Raw genomic sequence first — 15,991 nt, 5'->3', positions numbered from 1 at the left:
GCTCCCCTGCCCACCTTCTGCTGCAGCTCCTGTCCTTCACCTTCACTCTGTTCCCTTGCTTAGGCATCACCTCCAATGGCAAACCCTCTGGCAGGTCTTGTGGCCAAGTGGGGTCTAATATTTTCAGTTTCCTTTTTCATTAGCACACCAGAGATTCCCCTCTGCTGTCTGTCCCCAGGACTAGGGCTCTCCTCTGTCAGGTCCACATTCATCTGGCAGGGCCCTTGCTCTTGCCCAATTTTCTGCCCTTGGCTCAGGGCACCAGCTCTCTTTTCTCTCACCCATTGCTCAGCTGGCTTATTTATCCTCTCAAAGCCCTGCAGAGCCTCACCCTGCTCCATGGGGCAAGCGGCTCTAGTTCCCATTGCCCGCTCTTTAAAATTTCAGATGAGCACCTTGGGTGTTTTCGCTCACGGTGCCTTGGCTCTGGCACGAGTTGCTTATGGAGAAACACAGCCCCCCACACCCCCCACACCCCCCTTCCTGACAGCTCTGCTCTGCCAGAGCAACACCGCATCCCTGATTGCCTGAGCTGCATCCCCACTCCGTGGCCTGTGGGGACCCCAGGGTGGGGGGCAAAGAGGGTGGGTGCTGCGGCTTTCTGCGTGGGGGCCAGCCCCTGCCTTGCCCAGTGCCAGCTCTGGCTCCTGGGGGGGGGGCTGGTGCCCTAGGCAGGTGGTGGGGACCTGGCAGGAGTGACGGTGGCTGTGTGGGGCAGTGGCAGGGTGAGGGGGCTTCCCTGCAACTGGCTTCCCCAAAGAGGGGCTGAGTCCATCCCCCTTGCCGTCCCCAGGCAAGGCCCATCATTTTCCCTGGGGCAGGGAGAGCTGCTCTTCCAAGCAACCACATCTGGGGTCTTGCAACTCCCCGCACTCTTGCCCCCGGTCCTCCAGCACCGTCTCTCCTGCAGGCACCTGATCCCGGCCACTAACCTCTCCCCGGGGAGAGCCCAGCTAATCCAGGCAGTCACTTGTTGCTGTAATCCTCTCTCTCCCTCCTTCCCCTCTGCCGGCTGAGCCCAAAGTCCTTCCCGGCAGCGGGACCTGTAGGTCCTATTAAAGCTTCAGCCCAGGGATATAAAAGAACGTGAGCATCTCTCTGAGGCAGAGAGCATTAATGCAGTAGACGGGAGGGGAGAAATGCAGCTCTAGCCCAGGCTCAGCTGAAAGCCGAGCACCTTCCTGGCTCAGCGGCATGGGCTGAGCTCTGCCACCAGCCCAGAGCTGCAGCCTTGAGTGGGGAGACAAGGCAAAAGGCACAGGAGGGAGAGGACGGTATCCCCCCACGGCCCCGCTGTGGGAGGCTGCCGTGGCGAGCCTTCTCCCCCTGTGATGTTCCCCCCCGGAGCCGGTGTGGGATGCCGCCGTGGTGAGCCTTCTCCCCCTGTGATGTTACCCACCGGAGCCGGCGCAGGCGTGGGAGCCGCTGGGGAGCCGCCGGTGCCCGGGAGCTGCGGGCTGGGCACAGCAGGGTAAGGCTGGGCTTTGGCTTGCATGGCATTTGCTGGGCATGCTCGCTATTAGTGTTCTACTGATGGGTCATTTATTGGGCCTAATAATTGGGTGACAGATGGTTATTTAATTGTCAGAACGGCCAGCGTGCTGGTAGGTTATTTATAGGAGTGACTTCTAACCACTTGAAAAAACACTTTCTCACTGATTTGCTTCTCAGCTGGTAATGCTGTGGGTAGGTGGTATGTAGCCCCTTATGAGCTGCGTGTGATACAGGGCACGTTAGGGATACACGCAAGGACCGGGGGGGCCAGCTCAGGCAGGGGCCGGCAGCCGTGCCAGCTGTGGGATGCTGGTGAGTGTGCTGGGCGCTACTTATGTGAGCAGCTCATAAGCCACGGCTCTGACCTGCAAGCACTTCTCACGGCTGGGTGCACTCTGCCTTGGATGGGGTGCCCCAGTTTTGCTTTGAAACCTGGTGACAACCATCTAGTTACAAGCAGCCGTGAAAGCAGGGGAGGGTCCTGGCTTGCTCAGGGCGGGTGGTCAGGTTAGATGACTGCAATGCTCCTTTCTGGCCCCGGACACAGCAAATTTTCAAAACCTGATGCACAAACACGTGTCAAGCGTGGTGGTGGGGACCTCCAGCCCCCTCGCCTCCCCCTGAAAGCTGGCAGCTCCTGCGCTGCTGAGCTCAATGCTTCTCTGGTGGCTCCAGGAAAAGCCACCAGAGACTCCCAGCTCGTGGGGACGGAGGAATTTGCTTCGCCTCATGAGAACCAGTTGAATAGCAGAGGAAGAAAGAGGAATAAATCATTCAATGGAAAAATAAAATGCTCAGATTCACACCATACATTACTTGCAAGGAGCAATTCCTCTGGTACAATAGCTCAGATCTCCTCTGGAGCAGGATAAGGACTTCAGGGGTTCTTTGACCCTCACCGTGCCAGAGGGGTGCCAGCACAGCCGCCAGCTGGAGCCAGGAGGGAGCCCCACCATCTTAAAGCAGCAAATCCCACTGGCCCCTCGTCTCCTTTCTGTTTTCCTGCTTGGTTTATTGCCTTCATCGTTCCTGATGTGGAGGCATGGGAGCAGCCTGACACCAGCCCGGCAGAGCCTTCCCCGACGGGGCAAACCCAGGCTAATCCCCCCACCACGCACCGGGCCTCCCCCTGATCCTCTCCCCATATATTATATATCTAGGAGCTCTATTTTCACACTCCTTGAGAGGTGTGAATCCGTCAACCAGAACAATCCTTCACTAGCTGTAAACTGGTGCCATGACTCAGGAACTAATTAACGGCTATTAGATAACGCAATTAGCACCACAAACTGTCACCCTCCGTGAGTGTCCCTTCCCTTTGCGTGCATGAGCCATAAACACAAGTATCTGTTCAGCATCTTCTATCCCTCCCCTCTTTCTTCTCCCTCCTCTCAAATTCTGGTTGTGGCTGGGCTAACTGCCCAGCCCCGCATCACATCAGCAGTTTGACATGACGGAACTAATCCCATTAAGAGTTTCACCCTCTCGGCGCTTTTAGGAAGGCCAAGACAAGCAGGGGGCCAGCAGGAGGGCTGGCCCAGCTCTTCCCGACGTCTACGCCAGAGCTGATGTGCCCTGGCCCCAGCCCTCTGCATCCAGCCGGAGCAGGGGGTGATGTGTGCCTTCCACCGGGATGTGGGATGTCTCCTCCTGGAGATGGGCAGCACCTGGAGCCCCACAAGGTCCATCAGGAGCTGGCAGCCACGGCCACCCCAACCCTGCTGGGGTGGAAGCCCCTGGGCTCAAGGTCTCTTCAGCTTTGCTGTTCCTCCAAAGGGCTGACTGCACCCATGCAGGGCAAAAGCTCATCTCCTTTGGGAGCAGCTCACACTTGGAAGCCTCTGCAAAAGTAATGTTCTCTCTAATTCCTCTCCTTCCCCTACAAACGTCTTCTTCCCCTGACTGGCGTGTGAGTGTGGGGCTTGGTTTCTGGTGGCGTGCGTGCACAGCCCTGCTCATTCCCAGAGACCTCACTTCAAGATGCACATGGACCAGCCGTGACTCTGCCCCCACCTGCCCCCGCTCCCCCCGCCCAGCCCTGAGGATGATGATGGGGCTGGGACGGAGGCAGTGACAGAGCAGGGAGGGGGGGCAGCTGGTGATGGCATGAGGAATGGGGGCTGTGGAGGGGTACAGGGAGCAGAGGCAGGGGACACTGGGGCAGTAGGGCTGCTTGCTCCAGAAGCTCATCCCACAGCTCGACGTGCCACCATAACACGGGCATGCGTAAATACCAGCCTCTCCCACTGTCTTTGCCGTGCCAGTGGGGAGAGTGGCAATCTCCTGCCACGTGGGGAGTGACAGGGTGGGCAGGAGGGAGTGAGACCCTTCATGGGGACATGGGCTGAGTGCTCAGTAGGTGCTCGGTCACTAATTGCACCCGATGGAGCACCTGCCTGTAGCCAGTGCAGACTTTTTGGGCACAGGATGACCATCAGCAGCAGTCCATGACAGGGATTTCTCCTTTCCTACCTGGCAGCAGGCTGCAAAGCACTTTTTGTAGGGGCTGACAGGCTGGGAAGGCTTGCCGGCGTGGCACATGAGGTGTGTGGCAAGGAAACAGCAGGAGCTTTCCACCGTGCCCTCAGATGTCACCCTGTGACCAAGGAGGGGTGGGCAGGACTGGCTTTGCTCTCTTGCTCTGGAGCAGTCTCCTCGCCCGACAGTGGTGGCACCCATGATCTCAGGCAGCGATGGGGACCCTGCTGTGCCAAGTGCTCCCAAAATAGGTGCACCCCACCGAATTACAACCTTCTCTGCTTGGATCTGCGGCTGCTTGTGCCTCGTGTCTTCATCCATAACATGCAAGACGTTGGGTGGGAAGGGAAAGGTGTCTCCCTGTCTTGAGCACATGCTTGCTGAGTGCTGCAGCGGCCACAGAAACCCTTAGACCAAAAGATGCTACAGGTGAAGAGTTGGAGGCTCCTAATGGCTTCGATGGAGAGGAGAAAACCATCCATAAATCACTGCCAGAAGTCCTAGGGAGGGAGGAGGCTGGTGATGGAGTCTGCTGCAGCTAGCTGGCAAGAGCAAGTCTGGGAGAGAACCCCCTGAGTGCTGCAGACCAGGGATGGTGTGTGCAGGCTGAAAAGCCCATTGGTGCTGCAGGTAGGGGCCTCAGCCCCAGGAGCCCTTCTGAAGCGGCCTCTAGGCTTTGCCAAGGCTCCATCTCCTCCCTGGCTGAGGTGCCGGGAGGGAGGCGGGGGGCAAAGAGGGATGGAAACAGGGAGGGTGATGTGGGATGGGGAGGGAGAGGAGAAACGTGCTCCTGGAGGTGCAGGAGGAGAGAGAGGGGCACTGGGGGACATATCGGGGAGACATTTAGTAGGGAGACCCCAGGGCCTGGAGAGGTCCCTTGGTGTCTGGGGGCTTCACGGTGTGGGGGACAGTGATGTGGCTGGTGTGAGAGTGGAGTCACCCCGGTGAGTCCGTTGCAGCACCTGCATGCTCCCTCCATCCTTGGGTACATCCTGGGGTCGCGGGCAGAGATGGGGTTGCCCGAGGACTGTGCCCCACGCAGCCTGGGTGCTCTCCATCCCAAAGGCAAACAGCAGGATCTATCCCCAGTGCCTATTCATGGCTTGGTCAGTCGCTCTGAGACCTGGTGAACTCATAGCATCCTTGCCCTGCTCCCAGCTCCGGGCTGAGGTGCCTGCCCTGCTCAGGGAGGCAAAGGCAGTGCCGGGCTGTTTCGGCGAGCTCAGAGAGAGTGTCAGGGACAGAAGAGAGAGACGGCGGAATGGAGAGAGCAGAAGCTGGGGAAAAAAGGGGTGCCCAATAGGCTGGGGCATGGCAGAAGATAGCTAGGGTCTCTGAGGTGGGGGTTAGCGGTGTACACATCTTCCAGCTTGTACGTGGTGTTGTTGTACGCCTGTGTTGTATGTATCTTCACACCCTTAACCATTCTTGTTCCCCCTCCTACCCTCAAACAGGAGATTGCTTTATTTTTGCCCTTCAGTGAAGGCTCATTTTCAAAATACCCGTTGAAGTCTTTCACCCTGAGGCTGCGTTTGCCTCTGTGTCAGCACACCAGTTTCCAGCATGACCTCTGGGTGGCATCCAAAGACATGCGAGCGAACCAGTCTTCTCCTCCATTTCTTGTGACCTGTACAAACAGTTTTATGGAGCAGGATAAGATAGACTTTTCTTACTTCGGGCAACTGAGAACACAAGCCTCTGTCAAGGCTGATAATGAATTAAATGCACTTAGAAGGGGGCTGCCAGTTCACGAACTGAAGTGAAAAAAACCTGAAACCCTCATTTTAGCAGAGATGAAGGAAAGGTTTCTTTTCAAGATTTTCAAATTCTTCCTGGGAGAGCTGGGGTAGATGTCTGCTTGATTGCTAGCTTGTCTGATCGGTTTGATTAGCTGTTACAAGAATGACAGCTAAATCTCTCCATATCACCAAAGTGAAGACTTTAAAACTCATTTCAATTGTACTGAAGCCAACCCCCAAACTGCCACCATTACATAGTTCTAAGCCATTTTATACTCTTATCACCTCTTCTCGCATCCCTGGCTGGGTGCCCAGGAAGGATGGCAGCAGAAACCGCTTACCCTGTCCCTTGATGCATCCCTTGCACTTGGAACTGGGTGCAAAGCCAGGCAGTGCCACCCGGCTTTCTCACCCCATCAGTATTCAGTATCTACTGAAGGGTGTTGCTTTCTTTTCAAAGCCCTTTGTCTTCATGGGCCGTGGGTAACAGGCTCAGAGGATAATGGTACAGAGGTATTTCTCTGTCCCTCACCCACATGTAAGAAAAGCCCAGTCGCTATCGCAGCTGTAGCCTTGCTAATGCAGAAGCTGCTTTAATGGCTACATTGGTACCCAGGCTTTAGCATCGCAGCAGCCGTGCTTCCATTTTCTCACACCTGCATCTCTTTAAAAAGCAGGTATATTAAAACCTTGGCTGCTGATGACAGAAATCTCCTACCCTCAGCACAAACGAAAGGCAAAGGCATTTCTTTTAAAAGACTTTAAAAATAAGAACTGATCCCAAAGCCTGCCAAATCCCATTTTGGAGAAGCGCACATTAGTGGTGTGTTTGTACGTTTAGCAAAATCAAATTCAGGAGTCCCAGGCGCTTGGAGCCAGCACCATTACCCAAGCCAGCTTGCAGAGACATGCTGTGCCAAGCGCTCCCACTGCGTGTACCGGCGTGGACGCCCGCCCGCTGTGCCAGCTCCCGCTGGGCTACCGGCAGCAGTGCCCATGGTGCTGGGTGGGCTCTCTCAGGACCCCCGCCCCAGGCACCGGGTAGAGCTGCTGGGAAGGCTGCCCTTGCTGGGCTGGTGGGGTCAGGGTGCCCCCAGCACCCAGGGTGATGCTGGTGAAGGTCCAGCAGGTTTCGGAGACCTGGGTGGTGTGGGAGAGGCAGGTCTGATGGGAAGCTCCTCTGTCCAGCCCACTTCCCCCGGCACCTTTGCTTCTCCTTCCCCTTCCAGGAAATTCCCTTTCATCCCAACACATCAGTTTTGGTCCATTGCTTTTTATTAAGGTCCATTCTCCTCTTACCTTGTGGGGAGGGTTAGCCACAGCCATCTCGGTTTGGATGAAGGCAGTCTTTCTGTCCATAATTCTTGCCACCTTTCATAAATAATTCCAGGTAGCAGGCTGAGATGGCTGCCTTCACCCCATACATCTCCACGGCCTGTGTGGCTGCAACTGCAGTGTGATGCGGGACTGGGGGAAGGGGCCAGCATTGCCCGGCATCGCTGGCTGATGGCACTCATGGCCCCTTCCCTCTCCCATGCCTGTTGGGGCTGGGCTGTGAACCAGGCCAAGCCAAATGACCTGGTTTTAGCTTTGTTTGGATTTTCAGCATCTGCCTCCGAGCAGTGTCACCCCTTTGTCAAGACCACCTCTGTGGGAAAGGTTGGTGCCCCCTCAGTGAGACGTTGTGGGACTCGCACGAACTCCTTGGGGCTGAAGCTGTAGTGTAACTTGCTGTTTTCCCTGTCCCAGATTTCATCTTCCAGAAGGAGCTGTTTGCTGCCAGAGACCCAGGTGAGCTGAGCGGACCATGGCACAGGCTTTGCAGGGTAGCTCTGTCTTGGGGAGGTGCTTTGGGGAGGCCAGTGGGACATTTCTGGTTCATACCATAAACCTGCTCTCATCCCTGGGACAGGGCACCGGTGCTGTGCCGTGCTGTCCTTGCAGCCAGAGCTGTGCGTCGCTGCTCGGCTCCGCAGCCCGCTTTCTCCTGCGGCCTCTTAGCCTCTCTGCGTGTCTCCCTGGGGCACACCAGCCAGCACTGTGCTCCTGCTGGGAGGTGGTTCCTGGCCCTGCAGAGAAAAAAACCATCGCACCCTGGCCAAAGGGTCCCTGCAGCCCTGTGTGTCTCCTCCATTGCTAAACAGGGATGCAAAAGTTGCCTTCAAAGAGCTCCCGGCGGAAGGCTGCAATGGCAGAGGGAAACCCAGTAACACTGGGGATTTTTTTGGGGCTCTAGCCAACAGCAGTGCTGGCCTGGGAAACTGAGGAGAGAGCAAATGCTGCCAGCACAGGCTGGCAGGTATGATATTTTCCCTTTCTGTCCCCGCTCCCCTTGTAGACCCCATGCACAACCTCTCTGCTCAGCCCTGGCAGGCGAAGATGGCCAACCTGACCTACGACAACTTCACCCTGGGCAACCGTTCCGAGGTGGCCATCCAGCCTCCCACCAACTACAAGACGGTGGAGATGGTTTTCATCGCCACGGTCACCGGCTCGCTCAGCCTCGTCACTGTGGTGGGGAACATCCTGGTGATGCTGTCCATCAAGGTCAACCGCCAGCTCCAGACTGTCAACAACTACTTCCTCTTCAGCCTGGCCTGTGCGGACCTCATCATCGGGGTCTTCTCCATGAACCTCTACACAGTCTACATCATCAAAGGCTACTGGCCGCTGGGGGCCGTGGTGTGCGACCTGTGGCTGGCCCTGGACTACGTGGTGAGCAATGCCTCTGTCATGAACTTGCTCATCATCAGCTTTGACCGGTACTTCTGTGTCACCAAGCCCCTGACGTACCCAGCCAGGAGGACCACCAAGATGGCAGGGCTAATGATCGCAGCGGCGTGGATATTGTCCTTCATTCTCTGGGCCCCTGCCATCTTGTTCTGGCAGTTCATTGTGGGCAAGAGGACGGTCCCTGAGAGGGAATGCTACATCCAGTTCCTCTCCAACCCAGCGGTGACCTTTGGCACGGCCATCGCTGCTTTCTACCTGCCCGTGGTCATCATGACGGTGCTGTACATCCACATCTCCCTGGCGAGCAGGAGCAGGGTGAGGAGGCACAAGCCTGAAAGCAGGAAAGAGAGGAAAGGCAAGTCCCTCAGCTTCTTCAAGGGCCCCCTGATCAAACAGAACAACAATAATTCCCCCAAGAGGCCTGTGGAGGTGAAGGAGGAGGTGAGGAATGGGAAAGTGGACGACCAGCCCTCAGCACAGACAGAGGCCACTGGCCATCAGGAGGAGAAGGAGACCTCCAACGAGTCCAGCACTGTCAGCATGACCCAGACCACAAAAGACAAGCCCACAGCAGAAATCTTGCCAGCGGGGCAAGGACAGAGCCCATCCCACCCCCGGGTGAACCCATCTTCCAAGTGGTCCAAGATTAAGATTGTCACCAAGCAGACTGGGACCGAATGCGTCACCGCCATCGAGATCGTCCCAGCTAAGGCAGGAGCCTCTGACCACAACTCCCTGGCCAACAGCCGCCCGGCCAACGTCGCTAGGAAGTTTGCCAGCATTGCCAGGAGCCAAGTACGGAAGAAGCGCCAGATGGCAGCCCGGGAGAAGAAAGTCACCCGCACCATATTTGCTATCCTGCTAGCCTTCATACTCACGTGGACTCCATACAATGTGATGGTCCTCATTAACACCTTCTGTGAGACCTGCGTGCCCGAAACAGTGTGGTCCATCGGCTACTGGCTCTGCTACGTCAACAGCACCATCAACCCAGCCTGCTACGCCCTCTGCAATGCGACTTTCAAGAAAACCTTCAAGCACCTTCTTATGTGCCAGTACAGGAACATTGGCACAGCCAGATAAACCGGCACTCAGGGACCACTTCAGCAACGTTACGGAAGCCCTTCCCTTTGCCTCCTTTGCCGGGGTGGGCTTCCTCTGCTCCCCACTCACAACGGTGCAGACTGTGCCGTGATTGCAGATGACGCCCTTCATCCAGTGCTGACGAAGGTCCAAGGCACCTCTGAGCTGCGGCTGCCTCACCCTGGCCCTGGGGACTAACGTGGGGAGCCAGCGGGAAAGCCGGAGGGAAGAGAAGGAGATGCGCTCACGAGGACCCTTCCCCAGCTCCCTGCTCTGAAGAGATATTGGCCAAACGGCATCAGTGTTTGTCCTAAGACTGGATGCCTCTTCTCCCCCCCCCGGCTGACCGTCTCCAGGCCATCAGAGCTTGTCTGCATGCAGACGGCCTAATGCTGGATGCTTTCAATAGGTTTTAAACTGTTTATTACCCAAGAAATGAAAAGAAAGCAGGGCCAAACATTTGTCAGCCATCTTGAACCAGGCTGGCTCGGGCATGCTCATGGGGAGTCCTGCTGGGACAGCCAGACCCCCTCCCAAGGCAGTCAAGATTACACCCTAGCAGATTGGGCAAGCTCCTTCCTTTCCCTTGAGAGATGCCATGGTACATCCTCACCCAGGGACCCGGGAGGTGTGGAATTTTTCCCTGGACTTCAGCTCCGCTCTCCCCTTCATGCCCTTTCTGCCCTTGGCCAGCAATTGGCTGGACAGACAGACAAACCAAGCATCTCACTCCTGGGTGAGGAGTGTGAAACCCAGTCACGTCCTACAGTGACGGAAACTAAAACTGCAAAGAAAAGCAGTGGTGCGGTAGAGGACTTCTCTCCACGACCCTGGGGAAACGTGGGCCCTGAGAAGTCAGCAGCAGCGACAGTGAAAATAACTGTCCTTGGGAGGGACGGGGAGAGTTGGGGGGTCTTGGAGGGGGTTGGGAAGAGGGTCTACAATGTGGCCGAGGTGTCCTGTATCTCATCTCGGCCATGAGCAGGTCCCTGCTCTCCCCATGGCGGGTGTGGGAGGCCTGATGCACGGCTCTGGGGAGGCAAGAGAGGACAGCAGTGGCCCCCAGCCCTGCTCCTGCCCTGGGTGCAGGGGGGGAACACCCCAGGGAGGCTGAAGGAGCCGGCTGCTGAGCTTTGTAAATGGATGTAAACCTGTTGTTGGTGTCGTGGCGGAGCCCTCAGCATGCAGGCTTCAGCCAGCGTCTCCAGCCCCCTCCCAGCCCACCTATGTGTGCAGCCCGGACCACCCCAGGGCTGCTCCTCAGCTTCGCCCAAAGCTGGGTCTCTGCAAGCCTTGGTGGACATGGCTGGGTGAAGGTGAGGGATGGGACAGGGCGACGATGGCACTGGCAAACTCCATATCCATTCCCACGGCGGGGTGATGCTGTGCAACCTGGAGAAAGTCTGCCCCGGCCCAGATGGGGATCCCCCCGCCACTGCCTTTAGGATAATCCACATACCGGTGCCCAAAATGCCTGGCGGGCCTTTTAAACTGTTACAACCACAGCCCAACCCACCCCCAGACAAATAAAGACCTCGCACCAGAAACCAACAGCCATGGCGTAAGGAATGAATGAGTCGTCACCTGGTCGCTCCTGCCCAGCTTCCCAGTGTCACCCACTGGTGACATTCCCTGCAGCGTGTGGGCAGCAGCCCCATCCCTGCCACCACGTGCGTGTGGCACCCAGGTCCTCACCGCCAGCCGCGGGGTGACTTCACTGCTGGTCCCGGTGGGGTCAGCAAAGCTGGGGTTTCTAGCACAGCAGCACCTCATGGGGATGACAGGTGGGTTCCAGTATTTTTTTTTTTAAAGATTTTTATTGGAAAAGAAAACAAACCCCATTTTCCAAAAGAAGTGAGAGCTCCGACCCAGCACTGGTGTTGGCATGTTGAAGGCAGAGGGGCTGCAGCCCCGGCATGGACACACATGGTTAGAAGTGATGGAGGAGAGGGGACGTGGTGGTTCCTGGGGGCGGTGGTTTTGTTTTCCCCGGCTGCTGCAGCAAAGTCATGCCCTGGCCGAAGGGATGCTGGAAGAAGCCTCCCGAGCTGAGAGCAGTCCTCATGTGAGTAAGGGGCATGAGTGATGGGGTTACTCCGGCATTCAACACCCAGCCCTTCCCTCCGGCACTGGTACCTGGCAGAGGAGCTAGGAGGCTCCCGGGCTTGTCAAAGGATGCTCTAAAGGCAACTCATTTGCGCCAGAGGATGGAAAAATGTGTGTTCCCATCCCAGCTCTCCAGGCGCATCCCAGTGAACCCCGACACCAGCCCAGAGGAGGTGAGCGGGATGCACTGGCAGTGGCGGCGGGGCAGCGGGGGGGCTGGGGTGGGCAGCCCCTCCTGCGGGGTGGGTTTGCTCTCTACAACACTAGCGATTAAAACAAGGCATCTCAGTGAAAGAGGAGGTCATGGAAAAGAAGAAGGAAAGGAGGAGGAAGACTGGAGCGTGGGCCGGCTGCAGGTGGGCGTCCAGCCCCGTAGGCACCGTGTTGAGGGGCCGATGAGGATGCTGGCTTCCCGCTCTAGTCCTTCCCCTTGCCCTTCTTTGCTGCACCCGAGAAACACAGGAGACAAGAGTTAGTGCATCCGCTGGCAGCTCACCGATCCCCTAGGTGCTGCCGTGGCAGAAACGTAGCCAGCGCGGCCGGCTCGGCACAGCGCAGGGGCCACATCCCTGCAGGCAGCCTCCCCCCACCATGAAAAGCCACATTTTGCACCACCCCACTGAGGAGAGCGGGAAATCCCTGTCCCACCGAAGCTGGCAGTGACTTGTGGGGGAACCAGGATTTTTCCTAGCAGCACCTCCATCCCACCCAGCCAGCAGCCAGACTTTGGGGCTGTCGCATGTGCTGATACAGAGGGAAGAGCATCTTCCGTGATCCCCCACACCACCAACAAAGCCCAACCCCAAGGGACCAAGCTACCCTTGGAAAGTGTCTGCCTGGGGTCCCAGCAGGACCCTTCTGAGGACAGGAGTGGTGGGGACTGACCTTTGGACTTCGACTTGATCTTGGAAGAGCACGGCTTGGTCACATAGACGATCTCCTCACACTGGGCATTGTACAGGGCTTTCTTCAGGATGCCAGAGCGGGTTTTCACGCCCGTCTGAGCACTACACCCCCCCCAGCTCTCAAATTTGTACTTGCAGTCGGCTGGAAGAGAGGGGAGACGCATCAGCGCTGGCCAGGACCCAGCGTGGGCACCAGCCCCAGCCACCCAGCCCAGGGTGGACCCCAGATCCCCCACCACCTTGCGCCCACCTCCAAACTTCTTCTTCCAGTTGCAGGGGATCTTGCACTTGAGCTTCTTACTCTCATCTTTGCAAGTTCCCTCACGGTAGCCCAGGCCGCAGTCCTTGCTGTTGGGGACGCAGGGTCCCCAGCGCCAGTCCTCGCACTCGGAGCCGTCCTTCTTCGCCTTCTCTGCGAGGGAAGGGGGAGCGGGTGCTCGCTGCAGGGACATGGGAGCACGCCCCGGAGCTGCCCCCTGCCCCACCGGCCCCCCCCCGGCCCCCAGCCGCCCCTCACCTTTCTTGTTCTTGCCAGCCTCGGCAGTGGCGGCCAGCAGGATCAGCACCAGGAGGAGGAGGAGGCCCCGGACCTGCATCCTGCCTGGGGAGGAGGGAGAGGTTGAGGTGGGTTGAGGGGTCGGGGCACAATGCGGCAGCAAGGAGGGGGCATGGGGGGGGCACACCTGGGAGTGAGACGGCGGCTGCCTCCTTTGCACACATGCACCTGTGGGCGCGCGTGTACACCCCCATGCCCTGCTCGTTGCCACCCGTTAGACCGTGTGTATTAATTACAATAGGAAGGTTAATTGTGCAGCTGCCTCCGGCCAGGGAGCTGTTGGGCTGGAGCTTGTTCCCATCCCTTCAGCGCCCCCCATCACCCTGTGTCTGGCCAAAATGCTCTCACGGGGACCCCCGCACCCCACACAGCAGCTGGGCAAGGCCCTTTGGTTGGGTGCACCCAGCACCAGGCTGCCCCAGGGTCCGTGCTGCTCCTGCTCCCGGAATGCAAAGCAGCCCCTGCCTGCATGCTGGCAGCAGCGGTCCTGCTCCACAGTGCCGGTCCTCAGCCCCTACCCCCCTGTATTTCTCTGTGGCTCCTTTATCCAGCACCCAGCAGGCTGCCACCCCACGCCAAAGAGCCCTGGGGCTGGGGGAGCGCAGCTGCCATGGTACCTTTCTCTAGCTCCGGAGGAATCCCGGGGAGGGGGGAAGAAAAAAGCCCAGCAAAAACAAACCCACTGCCATGAGGGGTCTGAGAGCTAAACCAGCAGACTAAACACCTAAAAAAAAAAAATCCCCACAGCGTGGGAGCTCGTTGGAGAGATGGAGCGGGAGAGCTGCGCCCACTGCTGGCACCGCGGCAGCTGGCACAGCACCTGTGCATGCAGAGGGTGTGTGTGCATGCATCTGCATGTGTGTGCACGCACCTGGGAGCAGGTCGGGGACAAGTGTGCATGCACACAAGGGTGCAGCTCCTGGGGCCCTGACGCTCCCCCCTCCACGGTGGCCTTGGGCCAGGTGACAGTTCCCCCCCGGCTGCCACCACGAGCGCCCGTGGGACACTGCTGCCAACACTGGGGTCCCAGCTCCCGCTCCCAGCAGGAATGCAGACGTGCAGAGCCAGTGTCTCAAGTCTGGTGGCCCCTTCCCTGATCCCCCAAGCCTTTTAGGATGACACCCATATCTGCGTGGCAGCAGCCAGCTAGCAAATATATTACATGGCTCCATGATGGGCTTGGCAGGACCGGGCTGTAGAGGTCAGGATGCACGGTGTGCCCCAGGGGGACATCAGCGCAGGGAAGAGCCCGGGGTCAGCATTTGCTCCCTGCTCCCTGGGCAGCGTGCCGGAGAGAGCAGCTCCCCGCATTATTCAGGCTCCAGCTCAATCACCTTTCATGCATCCGCCGCCGCGAAGCGGCCGGCTTCGCTCTGCATTGAACTGTCACAGGGAATTACACAGCCCGGCTGGCTGAAGGCGCAGCCGAGGGGGTGAGAGCTACCTTCCCCCTCGCCTAGCCCGGCTGGGAGCCATCCTGCCGAGCACGGCACGGCTCAGCTCTGTTCCCACCCAGCTGCCTTCAAAGCGGGCAAGAGCTCAGCCAGGATGGGCTGGTTACAGATGGCAAGGCTGGGGCTGAGCTGAGTTGTGGGCGCTCCTGTTCGCACTTTCTGCAGCAGCTCAGATGGGGCAGCACCTCTGATGCCTGCACTATTCAAAGCATCCCCCTGATTTCAGGTGCTCTGTAAACTTCTTCCATCCTTTGCTGCAGAGAATTTCCCTGTGCTCCTGCACCCACCTCACAGCCCAGTGCCTTCCAGCTCAGGTCCTGCGGACTCGGCTTCCGAGTGCCCAGGGCTGATAGCCCCAGCTGCCGTGCTCATCCCTGCCTCACCTCCAGGCATGGACACCCTCTGCTCCCCACGGCACAGGTACCTCGGAGCCCTGCCCATGTGTACATGGGGATGGGGGGGGGGTGGGGGTCCGAGGGGCAGCCCAGCTACAGCCCCAGGGACTCCTGGATCTGCTCCCAGGCTCTGCCCAGCACATCATGTCCCCTAGGCAAAGGTCTGCAAGGATCCTCAGCCACGGCTCATCCTAAAGCATTCATAAGGGAAAAGGACTGCAGTTTTCCAGCTGGTTTTCCAAACAGCCTGATCCCTTCTTTGCTGGTCAAACAAGAGCCGTTCCCAGTCGGGCTGCCAGTGCCTTTAGGCATGTTTGCACAGCCCAGCTCCTCCCGCATCCCTGCAGGGCCCTGGCTCCTCTCCTGCTCAGATCCCGGCTGGCTCTCAAAGCGCGTTGGTCTCTCCCAGGAACGGGCTGTACAGGCAGAGCAGCCTAGAGCCTGACCACACCGTGGCAGTCCTGGTTTCCCCTTCTCCCCCCCCCCCAGCTGGTTTTGAATAACCTAGGATCAGCTCCATAAACTAAAATTGCCTGGTGATGCTGAAGCAGAGCCCAAATCCCCACCACTGCAATGGGAGAGCCTGGACTCCTCTCTGGACACCGCTCAGGGCCAGGCAATGCCACCGGCAAGTGCTTCTCCGGGCCACGGCATCCTCGCCAGCTCCTGTCCCCTCACTGCTGCCCCGATGGGCTGTCAGCCCCCTCGCAGCCCCTATTCCAGCAGCGGGACCTCTCGGCTCAGCAAAAGTTGCAGTTGGCTCTGGCAGAGGTGGGCGCAGGACTGGTGCTCTCCCTCCCGTGGGCTGAGCTGCTCCCCAGGCGCTGGGCAGGGACCCCATGGCTTGGGGTACCCAGCACCCCTCCAGCAGGAATTTCCCTGCTGCCAGGAGAGGGGAGACTGAGCTTTTCCATGTTGAGCCAAGGCGTTAGCGGGATCAGGAGGCTCTGCTGGAGGTACTGGAGGGGAGCAGAGCCGCGGGGGCTGTGGGGCTTTCCAGGAGACAGCCTCACCTTGCCCCTCGCAGCGAGGAGATGGTGCTACGGGG

At 58.4% G+C, this 15,991-nt stretch overlaps 2 protein-coding genes across 2 annotated transcripts in view; one reads left to right on the top strand and one right to left on the bottom strand.

The window, feature by feature from the left end:
- The first annotated feature begins 8,054 nt into the window (after positions 1-8,054).
- On the top strand, positions 8,055-9,527 carry CHRM4 (cholinergic receptor, muscarinic 4). The gene has a single exon (XM_010580106.1). It carries the CDS (start codon positions 8,055-8,057, stop codon positions 9,525-9,527), a length of 1,473 nt encoding a protein of 490 aa, XP_010578408.1.
- A 2,494-nt stretch (positions 9,528-12,021) lies between these two features.
- MDK (midkine (neurite growth-promoting factor 2)) overlaps positions 12,022-15,991 on the bottom strand; it is a 4,264-nt gene continuing 294 nt past the window's right edge. The window contains exons 2-5 of the mRNA XM_010580107.1: positions 13,056-13,139; positions 12,789-12,950; positions 12,519-12,680; positions 12,022-12,076 (exon numbers count right to left, since the gene is read on the bottom strand). Coding sequence (XP_010578409.1) covers positions 12,051-12,076; positions 12,519-12,680; positions 12,789-12,950; positions 13,056-13,134 — 429 coding nt within the window. The 5' untranslated portion in view covers positions 13,135-13,139 and the 3' untranslated portion in view covers positions 12,022-12,050. The remainder of the gene's footprint in view (positions 12,077-12,518; positions 12,681-12,788; positions 12,951-13,055; positions 13,140-15,991) is intronic.

The sequence above is a fragment of the Haliaeetus leucocephalus genome, unplaced genomic scaffold (assembly GCF_000737465.1).
Source record: "Haliaeetus leucocephalus isolate CR32 unplaced genomic scaffold, Haliaeetus_leucocephalus-4.0 Scaffold696, whole genome shotgun sequence".
NCBI classification, from domain to species: domain Eukaryota; kingdom Metazoa; phylum Chordata; class Aves; order Accipitriformes; family Accipitridae; genus Haliaeetus; species Haliaeetus leucocephalus.
This window is presented reverse-complemented; position numbering and strand designations above follow the sequence as displayed.

What these genes read in the sequence shown, in the direction of transcription:
- CHRM4 (XM_010580106.1), top strand. Translation starts at nt 8,055, where the DNA reads ATGCACAACCTCTCTGCTCAGCCCTGGCAGGCGAAGATGGCCAACCTG.